Genomic DNA, 14,026 nt, shown 5'->3' on the forward strand with positions numbered 1-14,026 from the left:
ATTGTATATATCTTATGTCTCTTGTTATCGTATATTATTAATGTTTTTAAAAAATGAACGGATGGGAATAATAGACTAATCATAGCATAGAACTGTATGACTTATTTAGTGACGACTGTTATAGTACTTACTCAAAACTTTATTCCATTAAAGAGATTTACCTCAATTGTAAAAGTGTTATAAGTTTAATTCCCTCATATCCAATTTCGGAAATTAGGCTCATTCGATGTATTTTTGCACGAAACGAACAAATTTTGCAAAAAGAAGCATTGTTCTGCCCTGCGAAGCGAATGTTTGTGTTTAAAATATATTTTTATAAAAACTTTATTAATATGTAGCTAAAGATGTAGCTTAAAATACATTAATCTTCATTTTAATAATCTTAATCAAATTACCCTAATTCTGGGGCTAGTTGAATCAGATAGAATGCATTAGAAAAATGAATTTTTTTTATATTAGTTATCAGTTTCTCCTTATTATTAAAATATTATTAGGTAGTCAAATGTATATAGTAACTGGTGTAGAATTCATTTTTTCGATAAGTAAGTCTTTTAATTTCATCTGTAAAAATTCGAAACTGAAAAATGAGTCAACTTCGACAAGTATGATCTTATTCAAACTGCTAATTCTGATTGTGATTGGTTGATATCGCAAAGGCTAAGAATGATATATATATATATATATATATATATATATATGTTGGATATGGGAAAAAGTTTGTGGCAGTTTTTTTAGTAAAATTCAAGTATTTTTCTTAGAATATTAAAATCAATTTATTTAAACCATATATGCTTCATTATTTTCAATAATATTTTGCAATTTTTGGGGCAGAACCATAATCCCATCGCGATAGAACTCCAATAGATTTTGTAGAAGGTGAGTCAGAGTTAGTTTCAGGATTTAATGTGGAGTATTTTAGGGGGAGATTTGCATTAATTTTTATGGCAGAGTATGGGATGACTTCTGGGTATGAACTTCTGTGATTTCGAAAAACTGCTTCAAGTGATTTTCACAGACCTCTTTTGAAGCCAGCTTACACCATTAAGAGAGTTCTACAGAGACCTAAACAAATGATAGTCTGAGGGTGCTATGTCAGGACTATACGGTGGATGCATTAAGACTTCCCAGCCAAACTCTCGCAATTTTTGCCGAGTTATCAAAGATGTGTGTGGTCGAGCATTGTCGTGATAGAAGACGACACCCTTCCTATTGATTAATTCTGGCCGTTTCCTCTCAATTGTTTATTCTAATCTCTCCAGTTGTTCACAATAGTTCGGAATTAAATGTTTGATAGGGCGATAACAACTCATAGTGAACGATTATTCCCTTCAAATTCCACCACACACACAACATCACCTTCTTTGTCATCAATCCAGGTTTTGCGATTGCTTGTGCCTTATCTCCTTCCTTTATCCACGATCTTTTGAGTTCGATTGTCGTACGTGATCCATTTTTCATCACCAGTTATCATTCTCTTCAGAAATGGCTCAATTTCATTCTGTTTCAGTAGCGTATCGTAAATGTTAATTCGGTCCATCATGTTCTTAACACTCAACTCGTGAGAAATCCAAACATCAAGCTTCTTTTTGTATCCAGCTTTGTGCAAACGATTTAAAACTGTTTTTATGGTCGATGCCTAATTCCGTGGCAATCTCCACAGTACTCACATGCTTATCACGCTTCGACTTTTTCTATGATTTCATCGGACTTTTCAGTGATTGGTCGACCGGAGCGAGGTTCATCTTTCACATCGAAATTTCCAGTACGAAAACGAGCAAACCATTTCCGTGCTACTGATTTTGATAGAGTATCTTCACCGTAAATAACACAAATTTTTTCATAAGCCTGTGCAGCATTCTTGCCCTTATCGTAGTAATACTGCAAAATGTAGCGAATTTTTTCCTTATTTATTTCCATTCTCAAAATAAAATAACTTTTTATCCACTTCACCGATTTCAATCTTTTTCGGCTCAAAACAAAGGTTGAAATGTCATTTTTTAAACGCATGTCTAGTGTTGTCTATACAATTAGTAGTTACCGACTGCTGAGCATTTAATGTCATCTAGTGGGAAAAACGCTACGAACTTTTTCCCAATATATATTATATATATATATTGGTTCTCTTTTTTGATTCTCACCTTAATAATCATGAAAATACGAGTATGATTATTAACTCTCAGTACACAATCCCAAAAATCTCTATACATATACAATGATATTTTTAACTTGACATTTTCTTTTGTTTGCATCTTGGATTGTAATGCATCGACTTTAATTAATTTTTTTTTAATTGATTGTTTAAAGAGTGAAAAATAAGAATTTTTAAGTAAAAAAATCGAAAAAATCATAGCACAAAAGATATTTTGCAATAAGTAAGAAAGGATCGGAAAAAAATATACAACTTTCAGAATTGATTTTATTATTCTATATACTGAGGATTAAGATTTTTAGGGTCAAATATAATATAAAAAATTCAAAAGGGCTAATCCGAAATAGTGAAATATTTGTCAAATTTATCAAGAAAGTCTCTCTGTAACGTTCAATCAAATGATTGTTATTCATATTATTATTTAGCAGTGATTCATATTTGATTAGAGACCTAAATTTTTTTCCATATGTTGTTCAAATATTGCGATTCTACGCGTATGATACATAATTTTCTATCAAATACAAAAAACAGTGATAATTATAGTTGGAACAGCAAAATATTTTTTGCATGACAGTAATTATTAGATTCTTATCTTTAAAAACAAAATAATATTATAAATAATTGTGTGTATTATTATTAAGGTTTTTTTATATAAGAATTTATAATTTACTTGTTTGTATCATCAAAATACGTTGCTAGACTGTACAAATAAACTGTAGTACTGTACAAATAAACAAAAACAAAATATTCTTTTCATTACTAATTACGCAAATAAAATCTCTCATTGATGTGTATCTCGGAAACTATTGATACGAGAATGAATAAAAAAAACCATTTTGTAGAAAATTTAATAATCTTCAATCTTCATAAGAGTTATTTTATACTCAAAAGTATACCAAAATCTGTTTACAAAAAAAGTTCGAATTGTCAAAAATACAATACACTTAAAAAAATTTTCACAGAAAGTATTGATCGTAAGACTTTAAAAAAAACAAAATTGTTCTTAATTTTAACTTTCTTTTTGATAATGATCTTTATTTCGATAAAATGAATACTTTCTGAGATATTTCTGAAAAACGTATTTTTTATTATTTTTTTAAAGCTGGAAAGTTTTACATTGTCCGTTGGCAATTACTTTTAATGTGTTGTATAATCTTTTCAAACAGTTTTCTGCGAACAAATCTTTTATGACAATTTTATGTCTAAAATGCAAAAAAGAATTTAATTTTCCTAGGTATTACATGATTTCCAACATTTATTAAACGTATTTTGAATGTAACTGTATTGCTTGCAAATTATATAAAAAACATTAAACTCTTTTATAAATGGAGAAAGTGAAGTAATTGTGTATAAGCGGGTAATTGTGCGTATTTTGGTTTAGCACTTTTCCGATAGAGCCGCTATCGCAGCGAAATTTCTAAGCTAGACGTAATTTTTTTCAAATATAACCATAAGTTAATCTGAAAATGTAATTAACAGCAAAAGTGAGGAATTACATATTTGACATCCAGAAAATAAGATGGTAAATTTTTATTTTATTTATTTAATCGTATATACCTTACTGAAATACTTTATAATAGCGTCTTTTGAGCTATTATTCATTCAAATAAATAAAAAATTCTTTAAGTAATCGTTTTTCTTATCAAATCATGGAAAATTGTGCGCATTGACAATTCAAAGTTTCCTCCCAATGAAAAGTGTACTATATGCAAAGAAATTCGGAAGATGGAATTCTGCCCAATCGACAAACTAAAAGTAACATAATATTAATATTATAATTTTGTATTCCACAATATGATATAAGGAATAATATAACATAAATATAATATAACATAAGGAGTGCATTCAAAGAGCGCGCTATCAGCGCCATTTATAATACTATCCTTATCTCACGTCTAATGGACGATGAAGATAGAATGACACAAATAGCACTAATAGCGTCTCCCGAAATGCAGCCATGGTATTACATACAAATAGCCTAAGAAACATACCAAGTCGAGAGAAAATAAAAATAACGTACTTTGACGTTAAAATAATGATTTTTTGTTACAAAATTTGACTGTTTATTTACTTTAAGCAAATAAAGTCATTTTAATATCATTTTAATTTTTTGTTGACTTTTGTATATTCCTTAGCAGTTGCATTGACATTATGTTACTTTTAGTCTGGAGTGGACTGAGTGGTTTCAATGCTATCATGTTCTGAATAGGTCCATGAAGAATGTGGAGCTGATGACACTGAGAATAACACATGCGATTTTTTTTTAAATAATTTTTCCAATTTTTGTACCACTTTTTCAAAATTTATATTAATTTTGTATTAACATTAGTATAATAATATATTTTTTCATTTTCTTACCAACATTTCATGAAATATTTTTTTATGAAATATTTATTTTATTAATTTTATTTTAATTTCTTACGATTTTTGCTCTGCGCGCAATTATCCGACGCGTTAAAAATTTTTTTGCTTTTGCTTTTTTTATTTTTTATTAAATATAACATTATCAAATATAAAATTATTCATGCATATCAATAGAAAGATATTTATAGTTTGTATATTGACTTCAATTTCAAAAATCACAGAAATTTCTCTTAAATGTGCTCAATTTCCCCACTTTCTCCTATAGATATACAATAGTAATATGAGAAAAAAATATTTAAAAAATCTCTTCAGTTTTGTTGTTAAAATTTATTTTATTAACATTGATTATTTAATTAATAAATATATTGTGATTAATAAAATTAAATTATGATTAAAATATAATTTTATAAATAATGTGATTCCTTGAAATTAATTTATCTTCTACACACAATAAATAATTAAATAGATATAAATAAATAAATAAATAAACAAAGGAAAATCAATCTTATAAATAATAAATGCGTATATACTAATAAGTACAGTTAGACACGTTAATAATTTGGAAATATATAGTAGGAAATATAATGTATTAATTATAAATATATAATAATGTAAGAAATAAAAAAAATGTTTTAAAGAACGTCTTAAAATAAAATAAACAAAAGTACAATAAAATAAAAATAAAGAAATCAAATAAAAAATAAGTATACATAAAATAAAAATTAGCAACATAAAATCCTCGATCACCTCGAGCGACCGAACAGACAGCTTAATTGACTGGTAAATCCTTGTACATTCTGTAGACCAGCGCGTCGGCCGTTCTCTCACTAAGTCCCTTGGTGGCAAAGTCATCAGCGAGCATTGCGGCGACTGCCTCTGCAGCTATTAAACCTAAAGGAGGAGAAGGAGGAAAAGGAGGAGGAGAAGAAAAGTCAATGACAGAATGAAAAATTAACCAAGTTAATGTTGCGCGAGATCGTTTCGTTACGAGTTCATTCGGTCGCGTTCACAAGAAAGCGAGAACTTTTACTCGAATATATCGACGTTACTGCAATCGACTCCGACAATCCGCGACATTGATTCAGATCAGAACGCTTTGTATATATCCTGTTTTTCCTCGTATTCCCAAAGCGAAACATTTTAAGAATGTATACAAAATATTTTAAAATCTAAAATACAAAATCATTTTTACCTTCTCTCTACATATACTGTTTATGATAATTGCCAACGATGTACTTGTTCTCGATATAATCATATTACCGATCGATCTATGTTACTTTCCAAAAAAGAATTCAGCTTTTCATTTTATCAAGTAATTACAGAAGAATCGCGTCACACAATAAAAACAATTGACTACACATAATTGGCAAGAACCGGATTTTTAACTGTCAACCAATTTTTTATAATTAACTGCTAATAATTATTTATACTTATTTGTTTCCGTTAAAAAATGAAATATGCTGAGAATTATAACACTTCAGTTTTCTTAAAAAAGCAAATATTAAAATTTGTAATAAAAGTAAAAGCGATAAATATAATATATAAAACAAGAACATATAAGTTACAAGGTCTTTTTCACAAAAATTTGAATAAACTTTGAATGTAATTGTTACGCAAAAAGACCTTTTATGCTCTTTATTTACTGATTTGATTAACTTAATGTAATTTGCATCTATGTTTAAATTGTTCAAACTTACCATGACTGAGAATGGCTTGCACTGATCCTTTCTCGTCCATACCTTGAAGATTGATTTTCTTATCTTTCGCAGATAGCTTCGCTCTAGCACCACGAACTATTATCAAGTCTTCATTAACTTTCTTCAATTCCAGTGTAAAGTCGCCCACTACATCGGCTGTGAAAGCAATAAGAATGTATAATTTTGCATCATTTTCAAGCACGATGTTTCGCAAAATGCGAGTATTTTCTTACTAAAATTCCCAACAAATAGACCGTTCCCATGTAACATCTCCTTTCCCACTTTTCCCATAAGCGTGTATTGAGACTTTACTCGAAGCAGCGGGACGCGTATTCTCAAAATCACATGCATCACATTGTCCTAAAACGTTTCCAAACATATAAATAAATTACAATAGTTTTATCATTATAGAAATTTATTGACTAAAAAACATTCTCGAATAATTCAATTTTCTTATTAAATCGGGGATGTTTATTTAAATAATCTTACTTCATCAGATGTCAATTCAGAATGAGCTCGTTTTGTTCTTTTGGTATCACTTAAGTTTTGAGAGACGCTATTATTTTTTACATTCATTCCACCATAATGATAGATCAGCTGCATGCCTTCCTCGAAGTACCCTTGTTGTTCTTGATAGTCTTTCGCATATCTGATTAGATCCTTCAATCTTTTGGCTTCTATCACAGCTTTAACTATGTCGTTCCTCTTTCTTAAAGCTTCACCTTCCGTAAAATTGTAGATAATGAATTTTATATTTTCCCGAATATTCTGTAATAATAATAAGGATTTGCAATTGAAACATCTTGTAAATTATACAAACTTTTAAAAATAAAAATAGAATTTTGTACAATATTTAGTACAATAATTTAAAAAGGATCATAAATTAAGATAAATGAAATCTTAAAGACCTTCATGACGTTTTCAATGCCATATACTCGCCGATTTCCTTGAGAATCGGTATGCAGATTCCCGAAACGTTTTACACTACCATTGGTTTTATCATCTGCATAAATAATGTCGATGTAATTGGATTGCTCTTTTGTTACATTTCTTGACGATTTAATTTTGCTAGAAGATGCAATGTCTAATCGTTGAGATTGTTCTCTATTAAACGATACAGGCGGTCTTGTATCTTGATCTTTCAAGCTAATCTCGACTATTTCTGATGCAAAAACCTGTTTCATTCAATTTTGTAATTTAAAAATGCTTATTAATTACACCTTATTTAATAATACGTATAAATTACTCAAAAGTATTATATAATAAAAAATGATTTTGCTGAAATATCTAAAAATGTAGCTAGATACAAATTTGAAAATAATGTTGTTGTACATCAAATATTTATAAAGAATACTGAAGCATGTAATGAACAATGATACATTTTTAATATTTTAGTAACCAACTTGAACATCCTATATAAATTATTTTAATAGTTCAACAAAAGTATTTTTAAATCTATATTTATTCTAAATTTTAAAATAGTTCAACAAAACTGTTCAAATAATATTATAATAAATATAATTAATAACTTGCTATTTATATTATAAAGAAAAATTGACTTGATTGAATTATAATTAAATTATAAAATATTATTATAAGATAAAATAAATTTTTAAACCTCAGCATCCCCAATTCGTTCTCCGTTATATTCGGCATTAAGATTTTGTTGATTATATCGACTATCTTGGTGTCCTCTAAACTGGGAAGTCTTTGTATTATCGCAATCAATGGTATCTTTATTATTCTGTGGACTTCTATGATATTCTTGAACGCCTTTCGTGTTTTGTATATAAATAGGCTGAATATAGGCCGGCCGCTTAAAACTTTCGGCGTTTCCAGAATTTGTCTCAAAATTGTTTGATAATCTCAAATTGCCTCTATAAGACCCATCAGATATGATATCAGGACGCAAAGGAATCTGGCGATCATATTGCCGATTTTGCTCGAACATTCTGATGCCATGTTGATCTTGCAATCGATCAAAACGAGCATCTTGATATCGCAAAAAAGATTTTATATCAGCAGCTTGATTCGTGGGCGAAATGATGGCTTGAAAACTTTCTTTAGGCACACTGGGTTCCCTTGTCACAGTGTGGAATCTATATCTGATAGAATCCACATCTCTGAAATCGCTGTAGCTTACGTACCCGGCTTCCGTTTCACTCAGATTGGACTTTAATCCACCACGAGCGACATGGACGCTTTCCAAGACCGATCCGTTAAGACCGATAATCTCCAAGTTCTTCAGAATCACTCTGTAATTAGCATCGCCCTCGGATTGATCAATCTTGATTAACGGCACCCTCATCGGATCCAGTTTGCCTATTTTCGTCATGCCTCCTGACACCGTCTTGTTCCACAGCATTTGGGACATCTCTAGCAATCCACATCTCGTTAAAGTTATCATAGAGAGCATCAAAAGCAGGTAAAGAATACTTCGCTGCTCTAATTCACCCATTTTGTCGCAATCGACGACTTATGCCAAACTTTTTTTTAATTTTAAGACACTAGATATTGATAAAAATGTCGAATTTTTCAGTCGTATTCTTTTGAAATCTATAGAATTGAATGAAAAATTCTTCAATAATGCACGTCTTTCAAACGTAAATCGGATTTATGAACACTAGTATGATATCAATAAACAAGTATCAATAAAAAACACACGATAATTATACATATTAGTATACAATTCAACATTCATTAATGCATCTCATAAGTTTATGCACAATTCTAGAATAATATCTTAGGAATAATAATTTACGATTTCTTGGAAACTAATATTCAAGGAAGATTGACAATCGCGAGCAAACATAGAGGGCTGTAGACTACAAGCCTGCGATGCACTCGATAGAGGTTTTTATAGTTGATCATGGAAGGATATAGAAGATCTGGGTCATGGATCAGTCTTTTATGATGCTAGTTAAGTGGTTCTTAGTCAGACATCAATATATTTTCTTCGACACAACATTTTCTTAAATTCCTTCATTACGCGATGACGTAATGGAGAGCAAGGTCTTCGGATAACCTCCTACTAATAGGTATTGCAAATAATTATCATAGATAAAAATCTAGATTTCAAGTAAGTACATTTTTTGTAAAAAGAATAAATTAAAAGGATTAATTAATAAAGATCAATTAATAAGATTAAAAATTAAATTGTATTTTATTGCACATTCATCAAATACAAATTTAACTGTTTCACAAAGAGGAAAAATATCGTTTCATGTCGAATAAGCATATCGACTCATAATGGGATTCATAAAGAGGAACAATCGCCTAATCAGCGCATTGCGATGGTCGAAATAAATTCATGCATTCAGTGACACTTTTAGTGATACTTTGACGTACTGAGTTATACGCATGAAATTCATCGTAAACAGAATGCATATCAGTGCACATATATTAACATTCTTGTTTTTAATATCTGCATTTGTTGCAGTGAGAACTCGCAATATACGTAAGTATTAATATCAATTATTTTACAAAAAAAATACATGTATATCTATTAGGTGTTGGAATTAATTCGTAGCGTTTTACAAGTGATGGGAAGTACTTTCATTAATGTATTTTTTAATGCTCATGTGAAATAAATAACATTCTTTCATTAAAAAACGCTACGAATTAATTCCAACACCTAATAATTTTATTTATACTATTTTATTTATATCTATTTTTATTTATTATTACAAAAAAGATATATGTGAGTGTATAAAGTATTTTATATTAATAATTTTCAGACAATTTATAAAAGACAAAGTAATTAAAAAAAAATAATGATTCTTTTTTACTTTCTTAAAAAATAAAATATTATTTTATAATTTGATTTCTATTTAATATAGCAAGAACTCGAAAGAATTAGCAATTTATTTTCAAATTAACACATTTATATATTTCTAATTAATATTAATCTTTTTTTATTAATTTTTGTATGTATCTTTTTAAGTATGAAATTTAATATTAATACTATTTACGTAAATTTCCTGTAATTGGATAAATCACATGAAAACAATGATACAAAAAGTAAAATAAATTTTTTAAAAAGAGAAGTCGCATTAATGTGGTACTTCATAATGTGATACTTAATATCATAATATATCATATTCTTTTACAAGAGCGTTCCATAAAACTAATAGTTTTAAAATTTAATATTTTGTATGTGTAACAACTTTTACTAATACAATAGATGATAATTCAAGTTTTTATTGATATTTTGATTTATTTTTCCAACGATTTATATTATATATATATATATTTAAAATCAAATATTAAATAATTATAATAATATGGCGATAGTAGTAACGGCGCGATAAGTCAAGCGCAAATTGTTTTTCAAATATATTTGTAACTAATCTATTACTTTTTAATACAATAATTTCCGAATGTTCTAGTCTCTTTTTGGATCATCTTCAGCAATTTGATATTGTAAATTAAAGTAAAAACCAAACTCAGATAATATAATTGTTTTTGCAGATATGACAAATGGTATAGGAAACAATGAGAGTAACATCAATTTATCTGAGATCTACTGGTCAAAGTATACTGGATATACTTCAATTTGATAAATTACGATTAAAAATGTGTAACATATCATTTAAATGTGGATAATTAGTATAAAGGTTGGACAAACAATTATTTAAGCCAGATAAATCAATCAATTAATTGTAAAAGTCAAATAAATATTGTTTGTCAGAAATGATTGTTTATTTGACATTTATACTAATTGACTAATTGTTCATATTTAAACAATATTTTACATATCTTTAATTGTAATTTATCTAATTAAAAATAATATAAAAGTAAATAATAGATTAATAATTATAAACTATAAAAAAGGAATATACAGCCCCCCCCCCTCCCAAAACGCTAGTTATTTGTTGCAATATCATATATTTAAAGGTATTATTACAAATTCATAAACGTTTCAGCCGATATTTGGCCTTCTTCAATATATTCTAATATATAAAGTTCTAATGTACTTGAAATAAATTATTATTGTACATTAGAATATTATATATTAGAACATACTGAAGAAGGCCAAATATCGGCCGAAATGTTTATAAATTTGTAATAATAACTTCAAATATTTAATATCGCGACGAATAACTGGCGTTTTGGCTGTATGTTTCTTTTTTAATTATAATATCTAATTAAAGCATATCCGGATTTTTGATCATTTTATCCCAGATAAATTAATGTTACTCTCATAGTTTCCAATACCAGCTACATCTACAAAGCAGAAATCCGAAAGATTTTTTTGGTTTGGTTCCGGTTCCAGTTTAATAAAATATCAAATAAATGTTCCGATTTCAGTTTTTTTTTTTTTTTTTTTTTTTTTAAGAAAAAATCAAAATCATAAAAATTACAAGTTTTTAACAGTTTTTTTCTACTTACACGCATTATTCTATCTATTCTTTAAATTCATTCTATTAAGGAGAGGGAAGGGAAAAAGGGAGAGAGAGAAAGAGAGAGAGAGTGCATGTGCGTGCATGCGTGCGTGCGTGCGTGCGTGCGTGTGTGTGTGTGTGTGTGCGTGCGTGCGTTCGTGCGTGCGTACGTGCGTGCATGCGTGCGTGCGTGTGTGTGTGTGTGTGTGTGTGTGTGTGTGTTTACTCGTTCAATCCAAAGAGTCTTGTAGAAGAGAAGCATCAACTGATCACATGACTATGAACAAAAATTACATTAAACATTATTTTAAGCACATTTCTCTTGTTCTTTTCTTACAATTTATTTTATTCTTATATTTGATTCTATTAAATAAATCTCATTTACTACATAAAGTTTATATATGTATTCTTAAATTTCATGACTTAGAATAAATTCTTGCAATATATTGGTAAGAAAGATCCAAATAAACAAAATGCTAATATCTTTAAAAAAGCGTATATAAAAATATGTCTTGCAGTCCTGCCAGATCCTTATCATATGAAGTGAGTATTGATGATATTTGCATTCCGGTTATCAAGAGAGCCGGCAACAAGTGGTATTGGATTGAATAATGATGATCTATCTGAGCGAAGAAACGAGCGAAAATAAAGATTAAAAACAGGGATAAAGATTAAAGATTAAGAACCGAAGAAAACCATAAAGTTTTATCGTTTCGGTATTATAAACTTTACAAAATTTAGATACAGATTTCGATTCATTACAAAAAAATCCGATTTCAGTCCGAATCCCTGCTACAAAGACAATTATACATCATGACCTGAGCTTGGTTTTTTCTTCAAACATCAAACCGCTGAAAATGATCTATCAGAAAAAAATCAAACGTCCAAAAATTATTGTAAAGTAAATTGGCTATAAATATGTATTTGAAACAATTTGCGCTCACTTACTACGCCATTACTATCATTGCCATATTATTACAATTTTTTTTACCAAGAGTCCATTTTTATTTATTTCAAATATTAAATATTAAATATTAAATATTAAATATTAAATTATTGAATTATTAACATAAAACATTATTTTAACAATATTTACAAAAAAAAATTCACATCACAAAACATATGTTTACTAGCACCGTTTCTAAAGATATGCCACCGCAATGATCCAAATCTGAACGAATGCATAAAGCAAAGTATCAACTCGTTAAAGCCTTATCTGAAAACGGGCATTCCAGCATTACAAATACCATCTTGTGAGCCACTTCACGTACCACAGATTAAAATTAACGAGTCAGTCGGTCCAATTTCCATCAAATCGATATATACCGACATCGAGGTTCAAGGAGGAACGAGTTTTATTTTAAAGAGCGTCAAGTATGTTTATCATTTTACATTTTATTTATAAGTATTATTTATAAATTTTTTATGAGCCGCACATACCTTTGCCCTACGAGTAGCCGTATATCCCATCCCTATGGAATATATGGCAAAAATACAAGAGTTTCAAAAAGTTCTTTTTTTAATATGAAAATAAATATTTCGGATTTCTAATATTTCTTTCGTAGTAGACAGTACAAAGTTTTTACTGATATAGTTCATTTACCTTAAAAATAGTAAATAATACTTAATAAATTAAGTTTTTGTTAAGTGCAGCGTATATACCGGAGTTGCCCTATATCAAATTGTGTTAAAATTATTTTTATCATAAATCCTCAAAAATTTTGCATAGAATTTATTCAGAATTATCTTTTTCAGAATCGATATCGATAATAATCGCATTAGATTAAAACTGTATCTTCCACGTCTTGAGATGAACGCACGCTACAATATAGAAGGAAAAATTTTGATGATGCCTATAAATGGAACTGGATTGGCGCGCGGCAATTTTACAAATATTGATGTCATAGCTATCATCCAAGGCGAACATTATCAATCTCGAAGAACTGATGAGACTCATTATCGCGTTACTGACTTCTACGTAGATCTTGACGTTGGACAGGCCAACATCCATCTAGATAATTTATTCAACGGCGATGATACTTTATCTAATGCTATGAACCTCTTTTTAAATGACAACTGGAAAATTGTAGCGGCCGAAATTAAGCCAGCTCTTAAAAATACTATTTCGGAAATTTTTAAGACATTTTCAAATAAGTTTTACTCAAAATTTCCATTGGATATATTGCTGCCTCCTTAAATACATTACATTCATTCTTCATAAATGGCACATATTTTAGAAATAAGTTTATGTATAATATTTATTATCATTTTTATCCTCCATTTGTTTTAATTTTTTTACCGGTCTGTTATTACAGAATTATAGCTCTCCCTCCCCCCCCCCCCGGGAAAAAAATATATATGGACATATTTTACATATAATTATATATATATATTGTACATATATATATATATATATATATATATACATATAT

The 14,026-nt window shown here is 28.7% G+C and overlaps 2 protein-coding genes across 2 annotated transcripts; one reads left to right on the plus strand and one right to left on the minus strand.

The window, feature by feature from the left end:
• Window positions 1–752: 752 nt before the first annotated feature.
• On the minus strand, window positions 753–9,375 carry LOC105143750 (uncharacterized). The gene is made up of 6 exons (XM_011052227.2): window positions 7,829–9,375; window positions 7,119–7,385; window positions 6,700–6,978; window positions 6,444–6,570; window positions 6,211–6,366; window positions 753–5,404 (listed from the first exon to the last, which is right to left on the minus strand). The coding sequence occupies exons 1-6, from the start codon at window positions 8,666–8,668 to the stop codon at window positions 5,283–5,285; spliced, it is 1,791 nt and encodes a 596-aa protein (XP_011050529.2). The 5' UTR covers window positions 8,669–9,375; the 3' UTR covers window positions 753–5,282.
• A 110-nt stretch (window positions 9,376–9,485) lies between these two features.
• On the plus strand, window positions 9,486–13,932 carry LOC105143736 (protein takeout). The gene is made up of 3 exons (XM_011052212.2): window positions 9,486–9,667; window positions 12,728–12,968; window positions 13,350–13,932. Exons 1-3 carry the CDS (start codon window positions 9,571–9,573, stop codon window positions 13,789–13,791), a joined length of 780 nt encoding a protein of 259 aa, XP_011050514.1. The 5' UTR covers window positions 9,486–9,570; the 3' UTR covers window positions 13,792–13,932.
• Window positions 13,933–14,026: the final 94 nt, after the last annotated feature.

The sequence above is a fragment of the Acromyrmex echinatior genome, chromosome 12 (genome assembly GCF_024713525.1).
Source record: "Acromyrmex echinatior isolate Ae372 chromosome 12, ASM2471352v2, whole genome shotgun sequence".
NCBI lineage: Eukaryota > Metazoa > Arthropoda > Insecta > Hymenoptera > Formicidae > Acromyrmex > Acromyrmex echinatior.